The sequence below is a fragment of the Oryctolagus cuniculus genome, chromosome 1 (assembly GCF_964237555.1).
Source record: "Oryctolagus cuniculus chromosome 1, mOryCun1.1, whole genome shotgun sequence".
Taxonomy (NCBI): Eukaryota; Metazoa; Chordata; class Mammalia; order Lagomorpha; family Leporidae; genus Oryctolagus; species Oryctolagus cuniculus.
In genome coordinates this window covers 66,420,037-66,441,580 of record NC_091432.1, presented here as the reverse complement: position 1 = coordinate 66,441,580, position 21,544 = coordinate 66,420,037, and the positions used below count along the sequence as shown (strand labels likewise).

At 57.5% G+C, this 21,544-nt stretch overlaps 1 protein-coding gene across 10 annotated transcripts in view; it reads left to right on the top strand.

Annotated features, from left to right (window-relative positions):
• Positions 1-21,544, top strand: part of ARRB1 (arrestin beta 1) — a 72,916-nt gene that overhangs the window by 35,952 nt on the left and 15,420 nt on the right. For 4 of the 10 annotated variants that reach the window (XM_051850973.2, XM_051850972.2, XM_051850975.2 and 1 more), the window contains exons 1-7: positions 9,941-10,102; positions 13,346-13,376; positions 14,181-14,241; positions 17,974-18,018; positions 18,571-18,767; positions 19,778-19,837; positions 20,588-20,655. In XM_051850973.2, coding sequence (XP_051706933.1) covers positions 9,963-10,102; positions 13,346-13,376; positions 14,181-14,241; positions 17,974-18,018; positions 18,571-18,767; positions 19,778-19,837; positions 20,588-20,655 — 602 coding nt within the window. In that variant the 5' untranslated portion in view covers positions 9,941-9,962. The other 6 variants (XM_051850992.2, XM_070075435.1, XM_070075439.1 and 3 more) reach the window with 3 other exon arrangements.

The following is a 21,544-nucleotide window of genomic DNA, read 5'->3' as shown; positions in this document are numbered from 1 at the left end:
AACAAGTATTTAAAAATTTGTGCACCAAAATACACATCTTTTAATTCCATCCTTGAATTTCTGAGTTTTTTAAAGTCCCCTCTACTTGGTGCTTGTCGCCACTCTCTGCCTTGCCGTGACAACCTGCAGTGTCCCCCAGACATGGCTAGTGTCCCTGGGATGTACACAGGCCCTTGATTAGGAGCCACTGGTAATGGCTATGTTGGCTATGTTTAACATTTAGCTCGGCAACTTCCTAAAAATGCAGCAGTTGGCTCTTAGGGCAGGTGCAGGGCAGCTCGGCCCACTGGGGGCCTGGGTCTGGCTACATTGTCTCTGCAGCCTCCTGCTGAGGTTATGTCGCTCCACAGCCCTGGCCATGCTGCTGCCTCCAACTTGCTCTTCCGCCCAGGTCTTACTTTTTTCCCCAACCTGGAGCTGAGGCCATGGCTCCTGTTTGTAATTCAGAATATTTATTAACAGATTGGCATTGGGGCACAATGGATTAAGCTGCCAGCTGCAGTGCCAGCAATCCTATATGGGTTTCCTTTGAGTCCTGGCTGCTCCACTTTTGATCCAGCTCCCTGCTACTTGTGAAAAGCAGCCAAGGATGGCCCAAGTGCATGGTTCCTTGCACCAACGTGGGATACTGGGATGATGCTTCTGGCTCCTGGCTTCAGCATGGCACAGCCCTGGCCATTGTAGCCATTTGGAGAGTGAACCAATGGATAGAAGATCCACCCCCCCCCCCACACACACACACCATAACTCTGCCTTTCAAATAAAATAAATGTAAAAAAAAATGTATTAAGCACCTGTGATGTTCCTGGGAAAGTCAATGACTGGAGGAAGTTGGTCACTGTCCCAGTTGCAGGCACCTGCTATAAGGAGTGGCACCGTGCAGGCCCCATGTGGTGCCGAGTGGCGGGTGGGGCGAGGGAGGGAAGGGCGTGGCGTGTGCCCAGAGCCCAGCCAGCGGCGACACACCGACACGCGGCAGCTCCAGCTCCTCTCCTGCTGTGGTTTTGAGGGAAGGTGTCATTTGTCTGTGGAGTGTCTTCCTGCAGAGTGTGGCCACCCTGGGGACAGTGCGTGGCACCCGTAGCCTCTGCAGGCAAGAGCAGTGCCAGACCCAGAGGTCTGAACAATGAAAGAAGGGGGAAGGATGGGAAGGAGGGCAGGGGAGTCAGGGCCAGAGCAGTCAGGGAAGGCTTCTCGGGTGCAGCAACAAGGGTGGGAAGGGTGGGAGCCTTGCAGGCGGGAGAAGTGCTGCCACCAGCCGTGCAGGGAGAGGGAAGGCATGTCTCTGGAGGTCTCTGGCATGTGCTAGGAAGAGAACATCACAGGCTGTCTTCCCTGTGGAACTGTAGGGGAGACAGCAGCTCAGAGACTTCGCTGTGTGCAGGGCTAATGGAGCCGTCTCCTGCACGCCAGGGACCCTGGGCAAGAGCTCCCCGCTGAGCGTGGGGCGGGCGGGTTATGTGATGCAGCTGCCTTTTACTGATTCTCTCCGAGGCACCATATCTTTCTGGGTATCCCCACTGGTGGGCTGGCTGTCACCCCCGTTCTGATGACCGAGCGCGAGCCTCAGACAAGGTTGGGGGTCACCCAGGACTCTGTGTCTGTGCCCCTTCCTGCCCCGCCCCTCGGGCAGGCCGGCAAGTGTGCACGTGTGGACTGCAGGCTGCTGGGTAGCCAGCTGCCAGCCCACTCAGTGCAGTGTCTTTTAGCCCTTGATTTTCCTATCTCTAGTCTCTTGGCTTACTGGAAAATGGACGAGGCTCCTTTAAGAAACTTTCCCCTCTGCCTGTGGCCATCTGGGGCTCCCCTCCCCTGTGCCAGTCTTCACATGTGTGATGTGGGCAGGAGATTCTGAGTACTCTCTGCATTACAGCCCACAGGAAATCTGGGGCCCAGGAGCTCGACCTGACCACAGGGCCCCCCAACACCACCCCTGACCCCCAGGCCTGCGCCCAGAGAGCTGTGCAGGGGCCCGCAGTAGCCACAGCAGCACCTAGAGTAGGAGACGGGCACAGCACACAGCTGGGTGCTCAGCCCCGCCCGACTCTGGGCACAGCAGTACGTCTCTCTGAGTGAGGTTCTTGGCCCTGTGGGCTTTGAAGCAGCTCATACGGTGACCTCGCAGGCTCCCTCAGGCCACCTTAAGCTCCTCTGGGACACAGGACATTTCCTGTCTTCCTGGCTCTTTCCTGCTCCCGGGCTGTCCCAAGGAGCAGGTGCGCCAAAAGCGGGTAAACAGGCGGGCCAGTTAGGTTCTGGCAGAGCAGAGCAGCTGGTGCACAGATAACTCTGCTTCCAGGGGCACGTGAGCAGGGCCCTCCCTCCCAGTCTCTCTACTGCCACTGCCACCTGCTCCTCACACCTCCCCACTCCCTGTTGGCTGTTCTCGCACCCATGAAACTGGGTCAGAATGTAGGGCGGCCGCATCGCTGAGAATGACTTCCCCCTTGCATGGTCCCCATCCCCCACCTCACCCCCACCCACTGAGTCAGGACTGCTCTCAGGGGGCAAGGGTAGGAGATTGCTAGGGCTCTTGTCTTCCTCCGGGATGTGGTCCAAGACCTTAGCCTGGCATTCAAGGCTCCTCGCAGCCTCCTGCACCTTCCTAGCTTGGGATCCGCTCAGGAAGTGTTCATGAGCATCCGGGGAATGAGCAGGCCCTTCTCTTAGCCCCGCCTCCTGCCCTGGTGCACCTCCCAGGAACTCTGGACACAGCCCAGCCACACCAGGTTGCTCACCGGCTCTCTAGCACCAGTGGCTTCTTCAGGCCTCCGCCTGCAGGGCCTCTCCTGGGTGCCTCCTCCCTCGAGGCCTTTGGTGGCGCCGCAGGCAGTGTTGAGAGTGGATGAGGCATGGGCTCTGGTATCTGGCTCTGCCGCTTCCTCGCTTCCTCGCTGTGTGACCTAATCACTCGATCTCTGTGTGCCTCAGTGTTCTTGTCTGTGAAACAGGATGGCAGTAGTGCCCCAGTAGAGTTGCTGATGGACTAAATGAGTTGATGTCTGTGACATACTCAGAGCAGTGACTGCACCTGCTTTCTCTCCTGGACGAGTTTTCTGACTGAAGACTGAGTAAAATCTGAAAATCTTTGCACAATTTGCCACTTTCGTAGCATTTTTTTCCAGCATGGATTTTCTTTCTTTCTCTCCCCTTCCTTCCTTCCTTCCTTCTTGGATTGATTTATTTATTTGAAGGTCAGAATTGCACAGAGAGAGAAAGAGACAGAGAGAGACAGAGAGATATCTTCCATCTACTGGTTCATTCCCCAAGTGACCATAGAAGCCAGGGCTGGGCCGTGCTGAAGCCAGGAGCCAGAAGCTTTATCCAGGTCAATGGGCCATCTTCTGCTACTTTTATCAGGCTATTAACAGGAAGCTGAATCAGAAGAGGAGCAGCCCGGACATTAACCTGCGCCCAATAATGGAATGCTGGTGTTGCAGGCAGTGGCTCTACCCGCTACGCCACAGCACTGGCCCCAGCCGGAATTTTCTGATACAAAGGAAGGAATTGTTAGCAATGCTTTCTTGAGTCACTGGAAATGAATCCACATTTGTGGCCAGTCTTCCCAGCGTGAGTTTCCGGATGTGGAGTAAGATGTTTGGACATGTTACTTATGGGTCCTTGAGTCTCTGGTTTCTCCTCTGAAAAATGGGAATCCTTAGATGGGAAGAGAGAAGAGCGAGTGCGAAGTTGCTGGCACAGTGCCTGCCTCACAGACAGAGCTTTGCAGGAGGGCGCGTCTGAGCATTAGCGGACAAATGGAATTCGAAGGTGCATTTCCGGGGGAGCAGAATCGCTTTGGAACCTGTGCATGCTTGTTTTTCATAATCCACATTTCCACAAAGCTTTTGAAGGCCCCTCGGATTCATCAGTGTCAACGTTTTTTTTTTTTTTTTTTTTTGCACGAAAATAAACTTCCCTTTGAATTCCGTGTTCTACTAACTTTTGGCAGAGCCCTTGTGCAGGGAAGCATCGTTCACGGCGGGTTTGTCTGACGTGGCTGCGCCCAGGTCCTTTGTCAGCAGCGGGCTGTGACGTGCTTATGCCAGTGCCCTTAGGGCCTGGGGCTGGGTGGGTGGGCGGTTGGCGAGGGAGGACAGGATGGGCCTTGCTCAGAGGCCTGTTTCGGGTGTATCCACTGCAGCCTGGCCCAGCCTGATGGGGCGGTGACCCTGCCCCTGTGAAACACTGAGCCAGCGTCCTTGATGCTGACAGCCAAATAGAAGCAGAGAGAAGAAGGCAGCTGTGGAGTGCTCTCACCCAGGATGAGCCTCACCACCACCCGCATTTTACACTCCAGCTGTCCTCACCCTCGACTTGTTCACTCAACAACATTCGAATTCTAGGGACTTAGAGGTGCATAGTGAGCACCTGCTATGTGCCGCAGGTGCACTCTCTGCTCTGCTTACCTTACACGAGGAAGCAGAGTGTGCACTAACAGATCCTTTTGAAGGTGTGGGACATGCGTGGAGTTGGGGGAGCTGACTCAGACTTGTGGGGAATCAGGGAAGGCTTCCTGGAGGAGGGGGTGGCTGAGCAGAAGACGCAGCACAGTAGTAAGAGTGGACACAGCAGGCTGGGTGCTGGGAGGAGTCAGAGGGGTGTGGACTGTGGGAGGAGAAGCCTCAGATGCTGTGACTCACACCGAGGCGCTCGGAGTTTGGGATCTGGATCTTGTCCACCTCACCCACTTTTTTTTTTTTTTCCAGACTCCTTTCCTTTCTCCAAGACTTGAGACATCCTGTTAGGGAAGTCCCGGAATGTTTCTTAAAGGAATCAATACTCATTACACAGCCTGAGGAGATGAGAAATGTGAAGAACCAAGTCTTCAATCACTGTTCATTCTTAGGCACATTTTCTTTTATTCTTTTTTCTTTTATTTCTTTTTTTATTTTTATTTTTTTATTTTTTTTATTTTTTATTTTTTGACAGGCAGAGTGGACAGTGAGAGAGAGAGACAGAGAGAAAGGTCTTCCTTTGCCGTTGGTTCACCCTCCAATGGCCGCCGTGGCCGGCGCGCTGCGGCCGGCGCACCACGCTGATCCGATGGCAGGAGCCAGGAGCCAGGTGCTTTTCCTGGTCTCCCATGGGGTGCAGGGCCCAAGCACCTGGGCCATCCTCCACTGCACTCCCTGGCCACAGCAGAGAGCTGGCCTGGAAGAGGGGCAACCGGGACAGAATCTGGCGCCCCAACCGGGACTAGAACCTGGTGTGCCGGCGCCGCTAGGCGGAGGATTAGCCTAGTGAGCCGCGGCGCCGGCCTTTTTCTTTTAGTCTTTCTGAAAAGCTGAGATACGATTTCAGTATTATATTTTTATTATATCCTCAAGGTTGTATAACTGACACCACTACACAATTCTAGACTATTTTCATCACCGCAAATGAACTCTGCCCAAGCCCCCTCTCCCCAGCCCCTGACAACCACTGATCCACTTTCCAGGGAGTGCTCTAAGTGGAATCACTCTTACGTCTGCGTTCTTCCCTTACGTGTTTCCAGGATTCATCTGTGCTGCAGCATGAATCAGTACTTCCTCCTGGTTTATGGCTGGATAATATTCCATTGTAGGAGTGGACCGCATTTTCAAAGCACATTCATTAGTAACGGACGTGGGGTTTTCTTCTTATTCTTTATGGCCATTTTGAATAATACTGGAGTGAGCACTCAGGTGCACGCGTTCGCATGGATGCTGTTTTCAGTTCTTTTGGAATGCACTTGCTGCATAGAATGGTAACTTTTAGAGGGGGCAGGCATTGCAGCGCAGTGGGTTAAACCATAGCTTGGGACGCCTGCCTCATATATTGGCGTGCTGGTTCAAGTCCCCGCTACTCTGCTTCCAGGCCGGCTTCCTGCCAGTGCACCCTGGGAAGGAGCTGATGATGATGATGGTCCAAGGGCGTGGATCCCTGTCACCCACTGGGGAGACTCAGATGGAGCTCCTGGCTCCTGGCTTCAGCCGGGCTCAGCCCTGGCTGTTGTGGGCATTTGGGGAGTGAACCAGTGGATGGAAAATGCTCAAATTTCTCTCCCTCCCCCTCTCCCTCCCTCCCCCTCCCCTCCCTTCCCCCTCCCCCTCCCCCTCCCCCCTTCCTTTCTGCCTTTTAAATAGATGAAAATAAATAAACATTTAAAAAAAAACCTTTTAGAGGTTTGGGAAAACACCAAATGGTTTTCCCAATGGCTCCCCACTCTGCAGTCCCATGAGCGGCGGCTGGGGCTCCATTTTCTCCGCATGCTTGTCAGCGTTTGTTCTGTCCCTGTGTATACAGCCGTCTTGGCGTGAAGTTCATCTCTCTGGTATTTATGTGCATGTCCCTGGTGAGGGTGCTGTCGAGCATCTTTCCCTGGTTTGTACGTGTCCTCCTTGGAGAAATGCCGTTCAAACCCGTTGCTCATTTCTGTTTTTTTTTTTTTCTTTAGATTTAGCTATTCCTTTTCTTTTTAAACATTTCTTCTTTATTTGAGAGGCAGAGAGACATACACACAGAGAGACAGAGTCGGGAGAGACAGAACGAGGAGAGGGCTCCCATGCGCTGGTTCACTCTCCGAGTGCTCGCAGCCATCGGGGCTTGGCCAGGCAGAAGCCAGGAGCCAGGAGCTCGTGCAGGTCTCCCACGTGGGTCGCATGGAGTGAATTACTGAAGCCGTCACTGCTGTCACCCAGGGTCTACATTAGCAAGAAGCTGGGATCACCTTGCCATTTGTAATTGAGTTATTTGTCTGTTGGTGAGGTGAAAATCATCATTTATATACCCCAGATGTTACACCTTTATCAGAGACATGAGTTGAAAATATCTTCGGAGCTGGTGTTACAGTGCAGTGGGTTGAACTGCTGCTTGCAGTGCTGGCATCCCTCATAGGTGTGCTGGTCCAAGTTCCAGCTGCTCTGCTCCACTCCAGTTCCCTGCTAATGTGTCTGAGAAGGCAGCAGAAGGTGGTCCAAGTGCTTGGGCCTCTGCCATTCATGTAGGAGACCCAGGTGGAGTCCCAGGCTCCTGGCTTTGACTGGCCCAGCCTTGGCCTTTGTGGCCAGTTTGGGGAATGAACCAGAGGATGGAATCTCTTTTTTTCTCTCTCTCTTTCACTTTGCCTTTCAAACAAATATATCTTTAAAAAAACATTTTCTCGATTTTATGGCTTGTCTTTCAACTTTCTTGATAGTGATCTCTGAAGCAAAAAAAGTTTTAAATTTTATGTCTTTTTCTTTAGTTGCTTGTGCACTCGGTGTCATATCTAAGAACCTGTTGCCTAATCCAAGGCTGTGAATATTTATACTTAAGATTTTCTCCTAAGACTTTTATAGTTGTAGCTTTTACATTTAGGCCTTTGCTCTGGTTTGCTTTTTTATATGGTGTGAAGTTGTGGTTCTGACTGCATTTTTGATTACGGTAGCTTGGCAATAAGTTTTGAAAATGAGAAGTATGAGTTCTTCAACTTTGCTCTGTTTTTTTTCAAGATTGTTTGGCAATTTGTCAATTTTAGGATCACCTTGTCTATTTCTGCACACACCCCCCCAAAAAAAAACCCAAAAAACCCCTCAGCTGGGATTTGCTAAGGATTGAATACACAGGTCAGTTTGGAGAGTACTGCCATCTCAACAATATCGAGTCTCCTCTTTTTTTGCTTTGGGTATTGAGTATAAAATGAAGCTCATGCCAGATGTGCTGTTTTGATTCCAGACTGAGTCTACCTTACAGGCTGTTACCGGCATGATTTAGTGTAATATAATATTCCATTTTTTGTGCTGTATCAAAATGTGAACTCTGGCTGCTTGGTAATATGTATTGGAAGGTTCTTCATCTGGGCCCCTCCTGGCACGGTCCCCTCCCTGACCGGCACAAAGGGACACGGGGAGGACTGTGGCTCACCAAAGGGCAGCAGGGTATCTGTGTCAGAGCTGATCACCAGGTGTCTCCTCCTGCACGTGGGGAATGGGCTCACATTCTGGCCAATGGAAAGACAGGAGCGTGGGCAATCTCTGGAAGGTGGAAGGGGAACAGGTTTGCCCCTGTGTGCAGGTGGCAGCACCACCTGAGGGAGTAGAACTAGGAGATGGAAGACACCAATAAGACATGTTTGGTTTAGGCATGCTCTTCTAGAATACATTGAAAAACATTTGAATTTTCAACCTGAAAGCCATTTCACCATGTAACTTAGCGCACACATACTCCCTGCAACCAAAGTTTCTCTAAGCGGTGCTCACGTTTTGTATTGGCTAGGAGAGCTGGCTGCCGCCGTAACAAACACGCCCAAATCTGGGTGGCCCAGGAGCTTCCTCTCTCGCTTGTGCTACACACCTGTCATTGGCAGGAGAGCCCTGGGATTTCGGTTGATGGAGACAGCCCCATCCAGATCACTGCTGTATCTGTGACAGAAGAAGGAGGACGTGGCAGGCAAAGGAATGCTCTCTGCAAACAAGCCTGCGTGCTAATTCTTGGAGCCTGTCATTGTGTTCTGTTACAGGGCAAAGGGTAACGACAGCTGCCGATGGAGATGATCAATGTATCTTTTTTTTTTTTTTTTTTTGACAGGCAGAGTGGACAGTGATAGAGAGAAAGACAGAGAGAAAGGTCTTCCTTTGCTGTTGGTTCACCCTCCAATGGCCGCCGTAGCTGGCGCGCTGCGGCCGGCGTACCGCGCTGATCCGATAGCAGGAGCCAGGTGCTTCTCCTGGTCTCCCATGGGGTGCAGGGCCCAAGGACTTGGGCCATCCTCCACTGCACTCCCTGGCCATAGCAGAGAGCTGGCCCGGAAGAGGGGCAACCGGGACAGAATCCGGCGCCCCGACTGGGACTAGAACCTGGTGTGCCGGCGCCGCAAGGCGGAGGATTAGCCTAGTGAGCCGCAGCGCCGGCGATCAATGTATCTTAAAGAGATCACTCTCCATTCTCCAGAGGGGCCCAGTGTTAGTCTAACAGCTTTTTTTTTTTTTTTTTTTTTGTTAATTTAAAGGATTATTTAGTTGAAATCCAGCCTGGAATGGCTGGGGCTGCTGAAGCGGAGAACTGGGAACTCAGTCCCGGTCTTCTACATGGGTGGCAGGAACCTGATTCCTTGAGCCGTCACTGTTGCCTTCCAGGGTCTGCGTTAGCTGGAAGCTGAGGCCAGGTTTCACACCCAGGTGTGCTGATGTGGGACCCTGGCATTGAGCTGCTAGGCCAAATGCCCGCCTTCCGAGGGTCTTTAAAGGTGGGAGAGAATGCGAGCAGAAGAGGTCAAAGTGATGTGATGTGCAGGGAGCTCCCTTGCTGTTGCTGGCTCTGAGACAGGAGCGTGGGCAATCTCTGGAAGGTGGAAGGGGAGCAGGTTTGCCCCTGTGTGCAGCTGGAATGCAGCCCTGCCTAGACTGTGATTGTAACCCAGGGAGGTCCACTTTGAATTTGTGAGCTGCAGAACTGTGTGATAATAGCCGTGTGTTGTTTTAGGCCCCTAGGTTTGCAGTACTTTGTTAGAGCAGCTACAGAAAACTCATACAAAGGGCACGCGGTATCGGGTGTGTTGAATGCTTCACTGGCCCGGGCGAGGCACATGGGCACAGGGCTGCAAGCTCCCAGGCACCCTGCAGGGAGGGGCATGGAATACTGGGGAATCGGTGAATCTGTTAAACCCCACTACTTATAGGGCATGCTTCCATTTCCTATTCTATGCCATTCCATTAAAAACCAAGACGTCTTTAAGTCGATACATTATCAACCAGCGAGTTGTGACCCTGGTTTGGAAGCCCCTGCTCTGCAGACCCTCTCCTGCCCTCTTGTTCCGAGGCATAGCTGATTGGCCTGGGACTGGGACACCTGACCAAGCTGATCCATCCAGTTCCTCCCCTGGGCATTTGAAATCAGGCCACCCGGCCGGCTAGGTTAGGTGCGCCTCGGGAAGCTGAGCGGGAGGCAGAGAAGAGTGTAACATGCAAGCCTGGAGGCCGGAGGAAAGCCCTGAGTAAGCAGAGAGCCGGTGCATAGAGACAATGGGGCAGCCGTGCGGAGAGCCGCAGCTGGGAGCCCGCGGCCCCCGGAGAGCTGGAGGGAGCCCGCAGCTGCCCTCGGACCTGATGGCTTCCCTGCACCTGCCGCCAGCCCCCATGCGTCCTGCCTGCGCCTCCTTCCCGTGAGATTTTTGCCTCCTTACGGTACCCCCTGCCTTTGCTTGGGTTACCCTCAGCGGGTTGCTTCTTCCTCTTCCTTGTCTGCAGCGAGCCGGAACCAGCTCCACCACTACCACTGCTGTTTTCTCTTGCCCGGACCCAGCTGTGGCTCTTAGGGACAGAGGGGGCGGGGGCAGGTGGGACTGGGGGTGAACCTGGCAGGCTGGTATTGGCCCCAGTCGTGGGCATTTGGGCTTGCTCTTCTAAGCAGACAGCAATGCCATTTATTGGTGCTGTGTCTGGGGGGTGGGGGTGGGGAGGGGGCTCTTTGCTGGTGTGGGGAACAGGAAGTGGGCAGTGTTGTTTCAGCAGGGCTTGGCGGGGTGACAGCATGCAGAGGGTGTGGGCTGTGGAGACAGGCAGACCACAGGGTGCCTCTCAGAACCTCAGTGTTCTCATCTGTGAAATGGGATTGTTCCAGGCGTTGGTGGTGTGCTGGGGAAAATATCTTAGAGACTCGACTAAGGCGTGGCAGGCCCTCAGGGCACACAGCAGCTGCTGCTGCCTGGGGAAGCCATCCAGTCCCTTGTCCAGCAGGGGTTAAGTTCCAGACGGGACGTTCCAGCCCTGGCCCTGCTTCCTGCCCCCTGCTCTTCCTTGCCCTTTCCTTTCTTCCTCTTCCTCTCCCCTCCCCGCCCTCATTTCCCCTCCTCTGTTATTCCTGTTGATGAAAACACCTGCTTCGGGAAAGCAGCAGGGCTGGGTCCAATTGTGGTGCTTGGGCGAGTGGGAACTGAGGAGCACCACACATGGGTGAAATCGGACGGTCCCTTATTGCCGGCGGTGGAGAGGGTGCTCATGCCCTAAATTAGAACTCTGCACCCCTAAGCACAAAGCAACAAGGTTTATAAAAGCAAAAGCCAGGAGGAAGGGAGGGGGGATACATGGTTGCTAGGATGGGGGGAGGAATACATAGTTAGTAGGGTCAAGCTGACCTAGTGGGAAACTAACACCAATTACAGTCTTGACAATAGACAAATTACAATCTTAACATTAGTCCAGGTGCAGCCCCTCTGTTTTAAGCGTGAGCCATTGTGTTAGGGAGTTTCTGTGCTCTGCCAAGTGGGATGCAGTGGACTGTTAGATCGTGGTTTCAGACCAGAGTCTCATGGTGGGGGGGGGGGGACTTCGCAAGATGGAGTCATGGGTGCCCTAAAATGGAGTCCTTACTGTCAAGGTGTCACTTCAGAGTGCACCCCGTCTCTGTGGTGGATGGATCCCAGCCTAGCCCTCGAAGGCTGTGTGTTCCCGGGCAGATCACAGCATCTCTGAGCCGTGAGTTCCTGGCCTGGAATATGGGGCTGTGACCCGCACGCCACAGTACGAGACCTGGTCAGCTGCCCAGCAAATCACTGTCCTTTTGTGACTGTCATTCCTCCTTGGCCTGGCGCAGGTGCCCCGGCCCCTCCCAGCAGTCCCTTGCTCAGTTGTTTGGGGTCTCGGGCACTGGTGGCCTCTCCTTTCCCTCAGAGCGTGGGCTCTCGGAGGTGGGGGGGCGGGAGCTGGCACCACGGCTTACTGGAAGCAGCTGGGTCCCCATGGCATGTGCCACTTCTGCAGGTCCAGCCCCAGCCTGGCAGCTGCCGGTCCAAACCGTGTGAAGTGTATTTTTTTCTCACTCTGGCAGTTATCACACCCCAGTCAACTGTGGCTTCTTCACACTCCAAACACTGATAAATATTTATGAGGAGCAGGAAAGCCTGCGGCTCCTAGGGGAGGTAGGGGAGGGATGTGCCAGGCTCTTCTCTGCAAGCCATGCTCCGACCCATCAGTGATCCCTGGGGGCTGCAGAAGTGAGTGAGGGGTGCGGTGGGTGGGGCCAGGCCTTCCTGGAGGAGTGGCTTCCTCCCTGGTGAAAGCCCGCTGGACCTCCTGCTGCAGGGCGGGATTTGTGTCGTCCGTCCCTCCCTCCCTCCCTCTCGGCCTCGTGTGCACCTGCTCCATCTCTCTGTCTCTGTGTCTCTCCATCTCTCATGTATTTGCACATCACCAGAGCCCTTGTCCCCTCCTCCTTCCTCCCTCTCTCCCGGCCCTTCCCCTGTCTCCTCTGTCTGGGTCTGCATCTCTGTTTTTCACTTTTCTCCTCTCCCTCCCAGCAGCTACTCTGAGGAATGCTGGGGCTCGAGGGTGGTGGACAGGTAAGGGGGCTCTCAGGCTCCCAGGCCCAGCTGGAGGACGCGGAGGGCAGGGAGAGCCAGGGAGCACCAGGGAGCACTTTTCCATCCCCGCCTGATTCCGTGTGCCATGCTCTGCACATTCCCGCCTCTCCCCGTGCCTCGGTTTCTCAGTCCAGCAAGGCAGTTGATTGCTCATCAGCTCATTCATTCACCCGTCAACTAGTATTTATTGAGAGCTTGCTACCTGCCACTAACGCGCTGTTGAACATCAGCACGTAGTTACTAAACAGCGACTGGGTATGTCGTTCGGGGTGCTTGGGATAGGTCGATGGACGAGAGAAACAAAGATCTTTGGCCCGCGGAGCACGCAGGCGAGCAATGTGGACAGGACAGGCGCATTGTGAATGAGCAAATGGCCAAGCAGGTTGGACAGCAGCAAGTGCTATGGTAGAAGGGAAAAGTGGAGCCAGAGAAGGCATGGGGACTGGGTGGGGTGCACGGTGGGAGCTTGGCCTGGCAGCTGAGCCACTGGTCTCACACCAGAGGGCCTGGGGGGGGGGGTGTGTTCCCAGCTCCTGACTCCAGCTTCCTGCCAGTGCAGACCCTGGGGGCAGCAGGTGATGATTCCAGTGACTGGGTTCCTGCCGGCCATGTGGGAGTCCGGATTGAGTTCCAGTCTCCTGGCTTTGCCCCTGGCTTCAGCCCTGGCATAGCCGTGGCTGTTGCAGGCATTTGTGGTGGTGGTAGTGGTGGTGGAGGAGGTGACCCAGTGTATCCCCTGTCTGTCTTCTGTCTCTCAAATTGAACATGGAAAAAAGCAGCATGGAATACGGCAATGGGGTTCAGCAAGCAGCTCTCTGGGGAGAGCCTGGTAGGAGCCAAGGCTGCCGGAGAGCGATTGCCGGGTGCGGCTGCGGCACAGCGGGGAGTGGGAGGGCTGGAGGGGAGCAAGGGGCGGCACAGGAGGTAAGGCCCCGGACAGGAGTGGACTGACAGGCGGCTTCCTGGAGGTCGCACCCTCAGGGTGCCCCTGAGTCCCGGCCTGCGTGAGGATGTGCTGACCCTGCCCACGTCTCCTTCTCTCCACAGAGTATTCAAGAAGGCCAGCCCCAACGGAAAGGTGAGTCCCTCCCAGCCCACCCTCCATGGCCCAAGCCCTACACCTGCTGTGAGGACGGCGCAGGAAATGGCCTCTATTCTGGAAGGCACAGAGGGTCCGAGGCCGCCCCGGCTGCGGAGAGGCGCAGCTGTGCTCAGACGGTAGCTCCCGCTCTGGGGTGGGGACCACAGCTGGGTGTAAGCCGGCCCCCTTGCTGTGCCAGGCCCCTGGCATCCCCTTACCCAGGGCAGCTCTCGGCCTGGCTCCATGCCCCGTCCCACCTCCCTGTCAGCACAGCGGAGACACAGCCCGACAGCCTTCCGTGCCAGGCTTGTGGGTGTGCTGAGGTGGGTCGGGCATAGCCCGTGCTGCTGACAGCCAGATGGCAGAGGCAGGCCCAGAACTTGACTATGGCAAGAGTGGGGATGCCCGGGGGCTGCAGGACGCAGCCTCCTGTGAGCGGCTCCCTGCCAGGCTGCATGGGGCCCAAGTCCAGAAGCCCAGCGTGCCTGCCCTGGCCCTATCCAGGCCAAGGCTTGGTGGTGCTTGCATGAAGATCTCTCCAGGCCTCAGTGTCCTCATCTGTAAAATGGAACAGTAATGCCTCCTTTATGAGGCTTTGAGAACAGATGCTTTTGGGAGTTGCAAGTGTTTGCTGTTCTGAGCGTCAGGGTTGGGGTGAGGGTCCAAGTGTAGTTAGGGTCTCCATTAGGGTTAGGGACGGGTCTAGGTATTCCAGGGCCAGCTCCCAGGGTTTCTTCCAGGGCAGGGAGCTGTGCCCTCCAGGCCTGCGCTGGCCAACACCCCCTGTGCTTCCCTCTCCAGCTCACCGTCTATCTGGGAAAGCGGGACTTTGTGGACCATATTGACCTCGTGGACCCTGTGGGTGAGTCCCTGGAGGGCAGGCGGGGAGGGGCCGGGCTGGCCTAAGCCTTCCCGGAGTGGACCTCAGGCCTGCAGAGGCGCCTGGACCTGAGGATGGGGCATGAGTGGCTTCCTGCTCCAGCTGCCGGGAGGCTTGGGGGTTGGGGTGGGGCAGGATGGGGGTGAGAGACAGGGAGAGTGCCCTGAGGAGGAGGAGGACCACGACGGTGCTGACAGAGCCGCCACCTCCTGTGAGACTTCTTACGTAGGAGACAGTGGAGACCTTGCTTTACAGCTGAGAGTGAGGCACAGAAAGGCTCCAGGGCACAGAGCAGGGAGCGGGAGCCCCGGCTCCAGCCCCGCGGTCTGGCTCTGCAGAGGCACTGTGTTATGCTGCCTCCTGATGGCAAGCCTGGGGCTTGTGAAATGGGGGCCATCCTCCTCCACGGTGCGGGGGGGGGTCTGGCCTGGAAGCCAGCTGGCCTGGAAGAGGGCAACCGGGACAGAATCCGGCACCCCAACCGGGACTAGAACCCGGGGTGCCGGTGCCGCAAGGTGGAGGATTAGCCTAGTGAGCCGCGGCGCTGACCAAAGATTTATTATTTATTTATTTGAGAGGTAGAGTTACAGACAGTGAGAGGAGACAGAGAGAAAGGTCTTCCTTCTGTTGGTTCACTCCCCAAATGGCCGCAACCGCTGGAGCTGTGCCGATCCGAAGTCAGAAGCCAGGAGCTTTTTCTTGGTCTCCCATATGGGTGCAGGGGCCCACGGACTTGGGCCATCTTCCACTGCTTTCCCAGGCCATAGCAGAGAGCTGGATTGGAAGTGGAGCAGCCGGGACTAGAACTGGCGCCGATATGGGATGCTGGAGCCGCAGGCAGAGGATTAACTTACTGCACCACAGCACCAACCCCTCAACCAGCATTCTGATAAGGGGTGCAGGCATCCCATGTGGTGGCTTAACCCATTGCACCACGGCACCCACCCTGACGAGTGATTTATTAAAAGAGGGACACGAACAAACTCGAGATAGGTCAAAGGTGACAGGCTGGAGGATGGGGACTGGAGGTTGCAGGGGGCCAGCCCAGGTGAAGGCCCTGGGATGTAGCGCTTGGGGGATATGTTTCAGAGACTGTGTCTGTGTTGTCACCTCCCTGCGGGCTGTGTGGCTCAGAGGGCAGCAGGGACCTACAGGGCCTCAGAGCCAGGGGAGCAGAGCACAGTGGCAGGGTTGGGATCGCCGCAGGGTGCCCTTGGCGAAGTGGGGACAGAGACCTGGGGGAGGGGCTCCCATGCCAGAGGAATGTGGGCAGGGCCTGGAAACTGCACCCAGGCCAGCTCAACCCCAGCTGCCTCCCTGTGTGGCTTGGAGCGGGACGAGCCCACTGTTGCTCTTCAGCCCCGTGTGGGGTTGGTGACGTCTTCTGTGGCTCAGGGTCTCCTGTGCTGCCGTGTCTTCTCCCTGAGCCCAGCTCTCAGTGGCTGTGAGCAAGCGTCCGGGTGGCCACCCGTGGCCTGCTTCAAGCTGGAGTCTGTGTTGGGCTCTCTGAGGTCACCTGCCAGGGCCAGAGGCAGCCCTGAGGCCGGGAGGGGTGAGCACAGGAGGGAAGCGGCTACCCCAGCACCCACCCAAGCACCTTCCTGGCCCCTGGTGCTGTCCGGAGTGGTAGCGGGGTGCACAGTGACACTGCCCCATGGCCTGATCTGATTTACATCCTCTCTGCTTTACTAAGTCCCCGGCAAGCCTGGGCCCTGGTCCCGGTCCCCGGCCTGGCTGAGGGGGGTCAGGCCCGGCCCTTCTCTTCCACCAGCCTCCAGAATCTGTGCCCCAGGCCTCAGAGCCGTGCAGGCCTCCGGCTGCTGGCCTGGTCCCACCCTTCAGTCACCTAACTGAAGGCCCTCCCTGGTCCTGTGAGACCTGGCTGTGGCCCCCTCTCCCCCAGGGAGCCCCCTATGACACCCCTGCTGGGGTCAGTTCCCCTGGCTGGGGTTCCCTCTGCGCTGTGCCCAGTGCAGGATGTGGCACAGGGGAGGTGCCCACCATACAAGGAAGGAAGAGGGGCCGGCGCTAGGGCACAGCCGGTTGAGCTGCTGCCAGTGATGCTGGCATCCCGTGCTGGTGTTCCAGTTCGAGTCCCGGCTGCTCCGATTCCAGCTCCCTGCTGATGCGCCTGGGAAAGCAGCAGAAGATGGTCCAAGTGCGTGGACCCCTGCCGTCTGCATGAGAGACCTGAATGGAAGTTCTAGGATCCCAGCTTTGGCCTGGCCCAGTGCTGGTTGTTTTGGGCATTTGGGGAGTGAACCAGCAGATGGAAGACCTCTCTTTCTCTGTTACTCTGCCTTTGAAGTAAATAAATAAATCTTAAAAACAAAACAGAGGGAAGGTGTGTGGGCAGTGCCCTGTCACTTGGAGCTGCCAGGGTGGCACTCACTTCCAGCCAGAGCCTCTGAGATCACGAGTGGCCCTGTGGCAGCCCGGGGTGGGCGTGGGGATCAGAGAGGAGACAGACATGGGTGAGGCGGGAGGTTGCCCCTGTGCCAGTGTCTCTGGGCTCCTGGGGAGCTGGCGCCAGGTCGGCTGGAGCCTGTGCTCTGAAGGGCCAGCTTGCTCGCTCACTGGCCACAGGGCTCACGCCTGCCAAACTCTGTCCGGGTGGCTCACACGTGTGACATTTTGCACAGTGTCCCCAGTCAGTCTTCCCAGGAGCCCTGGGAGTGAGCCATGCAGATCACAGCCCCTGACCCACAAACCCCAAATGCAAGAAGCTCGAAAGTCCCGCAGCTGTCCCTCGGCATGATGCACAGTTCGTTTATCTGTGGAACTTGACCGGAACTGATGGGAGGCTGGGCCCTAGCTGGCCTGGGAGGGGTAGGGGTGAACGCAGTGGCGCGTCTGCCTTCTGATGTGTCATTGGGTGACGTCACTGCGTGCACATGCAGAAGCTGAGGCAGCTGTGTCCTGGGTGGCATTGCCTGACAGGGCCGCCCTGTTGTGCAGCCACTGCTGAGTGAATGCTGGGGCCAGGAACAGACGGCCTTGGGTTTCCTTGCGGAGGGGGGAGTGGCTTGCCCTGTGAGCACAGTGTGGGACCTATGGAACATGCGCTAGTCAGAACTGCCCCGCTCCGAAGTGTGGTCCTGGGGTCTCCCAGCCTGTGTCACTGTCCTCTCTTTATTGAAGATTTATTTATTTGAAATGCAGAATGACAGAGAGAGAGAGAGAGAGTGATAGAGATCTTCCATCCACTGGTTCACTCCCCAGAGGACTACCGCAGCCAGGGCTGGGCCAGGCCAGAACCGGGAGCCAGGAACTCCATCCAGATTTGCACTAGGGTGGCAGGGAGCCAAGCACTTGAGCCATCCTCTGCTGCCTCTCAGTGTACACGTAGCTGGCAGCTGGACCAGAAGTAGAGACGGGACTCAATTCCAGGCACTCGGATAAGGGATGCGGCATCACAAGCTGTGACTTAACCCCCTGCGCCACAGCGCCCCACTCCCTCCGCCTCATGTCATTACTCTTCCTTAGAGATGAGGAGAGGTCCCTAATCTTCCCGGAGCCACCCAGTCAGCTGGGTCTATCCCGCTGACCTGGGGGAGAGGAGGGGAGGGCTTGGTGGGGCTGGGGCTGGGGTGCCGCCCCCGGGGTTGGCCTTCCCATTTCTCTCATGGTGCGTTTGGGTGGATGGAGGATTGAGTGTAGGGTGGCATTTGGGGCTCAGGGGTTGGGAAGGTCACTCTCTCTGTGCTCTCGCAGATGGTGTGGTCCTGGTGGATCCCGAATACCTGAAAGAGAGGAGAGGTAGGCTGCAGCCCCACCCCCACCTGCCACGGGGCCCCTCTCCCACGCCTCCTCTGTCCAGGGACCTCCTGGCCTCCCAGGGGGCCTCCGGCTCATCCCACTGCCACTCCCTGCCCATCCCTAGTGGGGCCTCCTGCCCCAGCCCTTTCACACCAGTGAGGGCTGGGGATGCCGACAGAGCAGGAGTTAGGACAGGGCCCCAGGGAGGGGAAGGGATTCTGCAGGGTCAGCGGGAGGAAGGGACGAGATGCCTGGCAGACACCTCCCAGCATTAGCTCGCCCTCCCCTGCTGTCCCCTGCCCACCAGCCCCAGCCCTCACTGCCCATCAGACCACTCCCTGTGCCCCCACCCCAACCAGGCAAGAGTGGGACAGAGATAGCCACCGGCAACACACCCACAGGCACACAGCCCATGGGCTGCCCTTCCAGGCCCCCAGTCCTGGCCTCTCCAAAGGGAGATGGGTGACCGCCGGGCTGCAGCGGGAGCTCTGGGTGGGGGAGGCTCCCTGCTGCTCTCCAGGCCCCTCCTCAGTGGCCCCTGCTCCCCCACAGTCTATGTGACACTCACCTGCGCCTTCCGCTATGGCCGGGAGGACCTGGACGTCCTGGGCCTGACCTTTCGCAAGGACCTGTTTGTGGCCAACGTGCAGTCCTTCCCGCCGGCCCCTGAGGACAAGAAGCCCCTGACGCGGCTGCAGGAGCGGCTCATCAAGAAGCTGGGCGAGCACGCCTACCCATTTACCTTTGAGGTCAGGGACTGCCACCCTCGGGCCCCTTCTGGAAGGGCGGAAGGGGGCAGCTGCTCCGTGTCACCCACTTGTCCCACGTATGCTGGGCCCTGGGGCACTTACGTGACCTGGTACCTGTCTCTTCTCTGGTCACTGCTAGAGCGTCCTCCTTACTTGTGGGATCCCCGCTGAGTAGGAGGGAGGGGAACCCAGGGGCCGCAGAGAGAAGGAGCACTGTGCTGTGTGGCCCCAGATCGCTGGGCCCGCCTGCCTCCCAGCTCCAATGCCCTGCCCTGCCCCCTGCCGATTCCAAGACCCAGATTCTGGGTTCCAGAACGCCGAGCTCCTAGGCTGATTCCATGCTGTGGGCATTAGAGCCAGGCGGGCTGCGGGCGTCTCTCTGTGCGGATGTGAGTTTCCTGCACTGCCCCGCAGGCCCCGGGCGATTACCCACAGCGATTAAGGCAGCTGACGTGGGTGATCTCACAGCTCTGGCAGCTGCAAGTCTGATATGGGTCTTGCCGGGCCTGGATCTGGGTGCTGGTGTGGCCGTGTTCCTGGATTACCGCCTCCCCCCACCTGGATTACTGCCTCCCCCACCTGGATTACTGCCTCTCCCACCTGGATTACCACCTCCCCCCCTCCCACCTGGATTACCGCCTCCCCCACAATCCCAGGTCCTTGACTCAGTCGCAGCTGCAGAGTCGTGTTGCTGTGGAAGGTGACCTAGCCACAGGCTGGGGGCAGCAGGGGGCAGGCAGCCTTGGGGGCCGTCACTCTGCAGCAGACGCCAAGGAAGCCTCCTTCCCTGCTATGACCGCGACGACAGGGCTGCGGGAGGCATGGCATGGCACGGTCTGATGGGGAGGCCCAGCTTGTCCTCGGGAGCCTCTAGTCTGATGGGGGAGACGTGTCTTGTCCTCGGGGCCCTCATCTGATGGGACAGGCACAGGCTCTCAAGGGCCTGGTGTGATGATGTGTGGGAGTGGCAGGAGTGCGGGTGACAGTGGCTCGTTCTGTCTCCTGAACAGATTCCTCCAAACCTGCCATGCTCTGTGACACTGCAGCCCGGGCCCGAGGACACGGGCAAGGTAGGTCACCCCAGGGGAATCTCTCTGGTCCAGGGCCCTCTTGTCCCCAGGTCCTGGCCTTCTCCCTGGTTGGTGCTGGACCCATAGGACCACCTGCCTTGTTGGAGCTTCCTTGGGTCTGAGCTGGGCCAGTCCCGCCTCGGATAGCCACAGCACGGCTGAGCCGAATCAGCCTCCGTCCCCACTTCAGTGAGGTGTCCAGGGGCTCACCGGGTCCCTCTCCTTGGCTGCAGGACCAGAGTGTTTTGAGCACCTACCACCGCCTCCCTGTGACCCTGTGCTGTGGTGTGACCACTGTCCCCAGATGGGGACGAGGCTCGGGGGGAAGTGCCGCAGGAGCCAGTACCGCAGGAGCCCAGTTCTCTTCTGCCAAGTGGGATGAGTAGGATGTGGCCCTCCTGTGGTCAGGACCGGGGGTCACCAGCCAGCGCCTGTGCGGGCTCTGCCCACAGCAGGTGCTCCCGAGCGGTGCTGCCACCCCGGCACCTGCTGCCGCTTCCCAGCCCCTGCCTCGGTGAGGACGGCTCCCAGCCCACAGCAGGAGAAGAAGGAGCAGAGCCCAGACAGGGAGGTTTGGGCCACCCGGTGTTGGGGGGAGTTGGGGAGCAGCTCATTGGGAAGGCAGGCAGAGGAGGCAGCCGCCAAGGAGGGCCGAGGACCTGGGAGTCAGACCCGGAGCGGCAAGCTGGTAACGTGAGGGGCGGGCTGGCTGAGCTCTGGGCACCGGTGCTCAGTGCCCCCTGCCCGCAGGCCTGTGGCGTGGACTACGAAGTCAAAGCCTTCTGCGCCGAGAACCTGGAGGAGAAGATCCACAAGCGGTAAGGAGGCTGCGCCCTGCCTGCTGGGAGAGGGAGGGGCAGGCAGCAGGGGCAGAGTCTGAAGAGGAGATAAGTCACAATCCCTGGAAGTGTGTGTGTGTAGGGGGGCGCATGTGAAAGGAAGGCAGGTCCTGGAGGGCTTCCTGGGGAGGTGGCCTCAGTTGCCCCGGCCCAGGCCCCAGCATTTTCTCCTTTGCACCACTGTAGCTGCTTCCTCCTTCCCCTGCTCTGCTCTCCAGACTACATAGCCTTTAGGGAAGGCTGCAGGTTCTGTTGGACGGGGAGCAGGCTGCCCAGGCCGGCCCATTTCCCTCCTGGGAGGAGGCGGTCAGCAGGAAGGGGGTGTGTGTGTGTGGTGGGGGGTCTCAGAGGCTTCTGGGCAAAGGAGGACAGGAACGGGAGCCCCCCAGGATGAGGGGAGGGGACGTGAGCCCCTGCCTCAGAGAGGAAGCTTCCTCCTGGAGGGCACAGCCCAGTCTGGCAGCACGGACAGCTGGCCCTGCTGGCCCTGACCCCTCACCCCGGCCCTCCCAGGGCCTCCCTCCTGAGGCACCATGGGAAGCTTCAGCTCCCCCCGCCCCAGTTAGTGGGCTGTGTTTGCCACCTGGTGGCCACAGGGTGTACTGCAGGCATTTCCCTCTGGCCCCCTCAGTCCTGGTGTGGGGAGACCTTTCTCCCTGCTTCCCTGCCCCCTTTGCCTCTTGACGCCGGGTAAGGAAGGGTGCAGTGGACAGGGGGACGGGGCTCAACCGAGCAAGCAAGAGGAGGCAACACTGAGCCGCCACGCTCAGCCCACCCCCACGGGACCGCTCAAGTCCACACCAAAGGGTTACTAGGAGTAGTGATGTGCAGCCACCATTGTCCAAGGACTTACTAGGTGATGGACTAA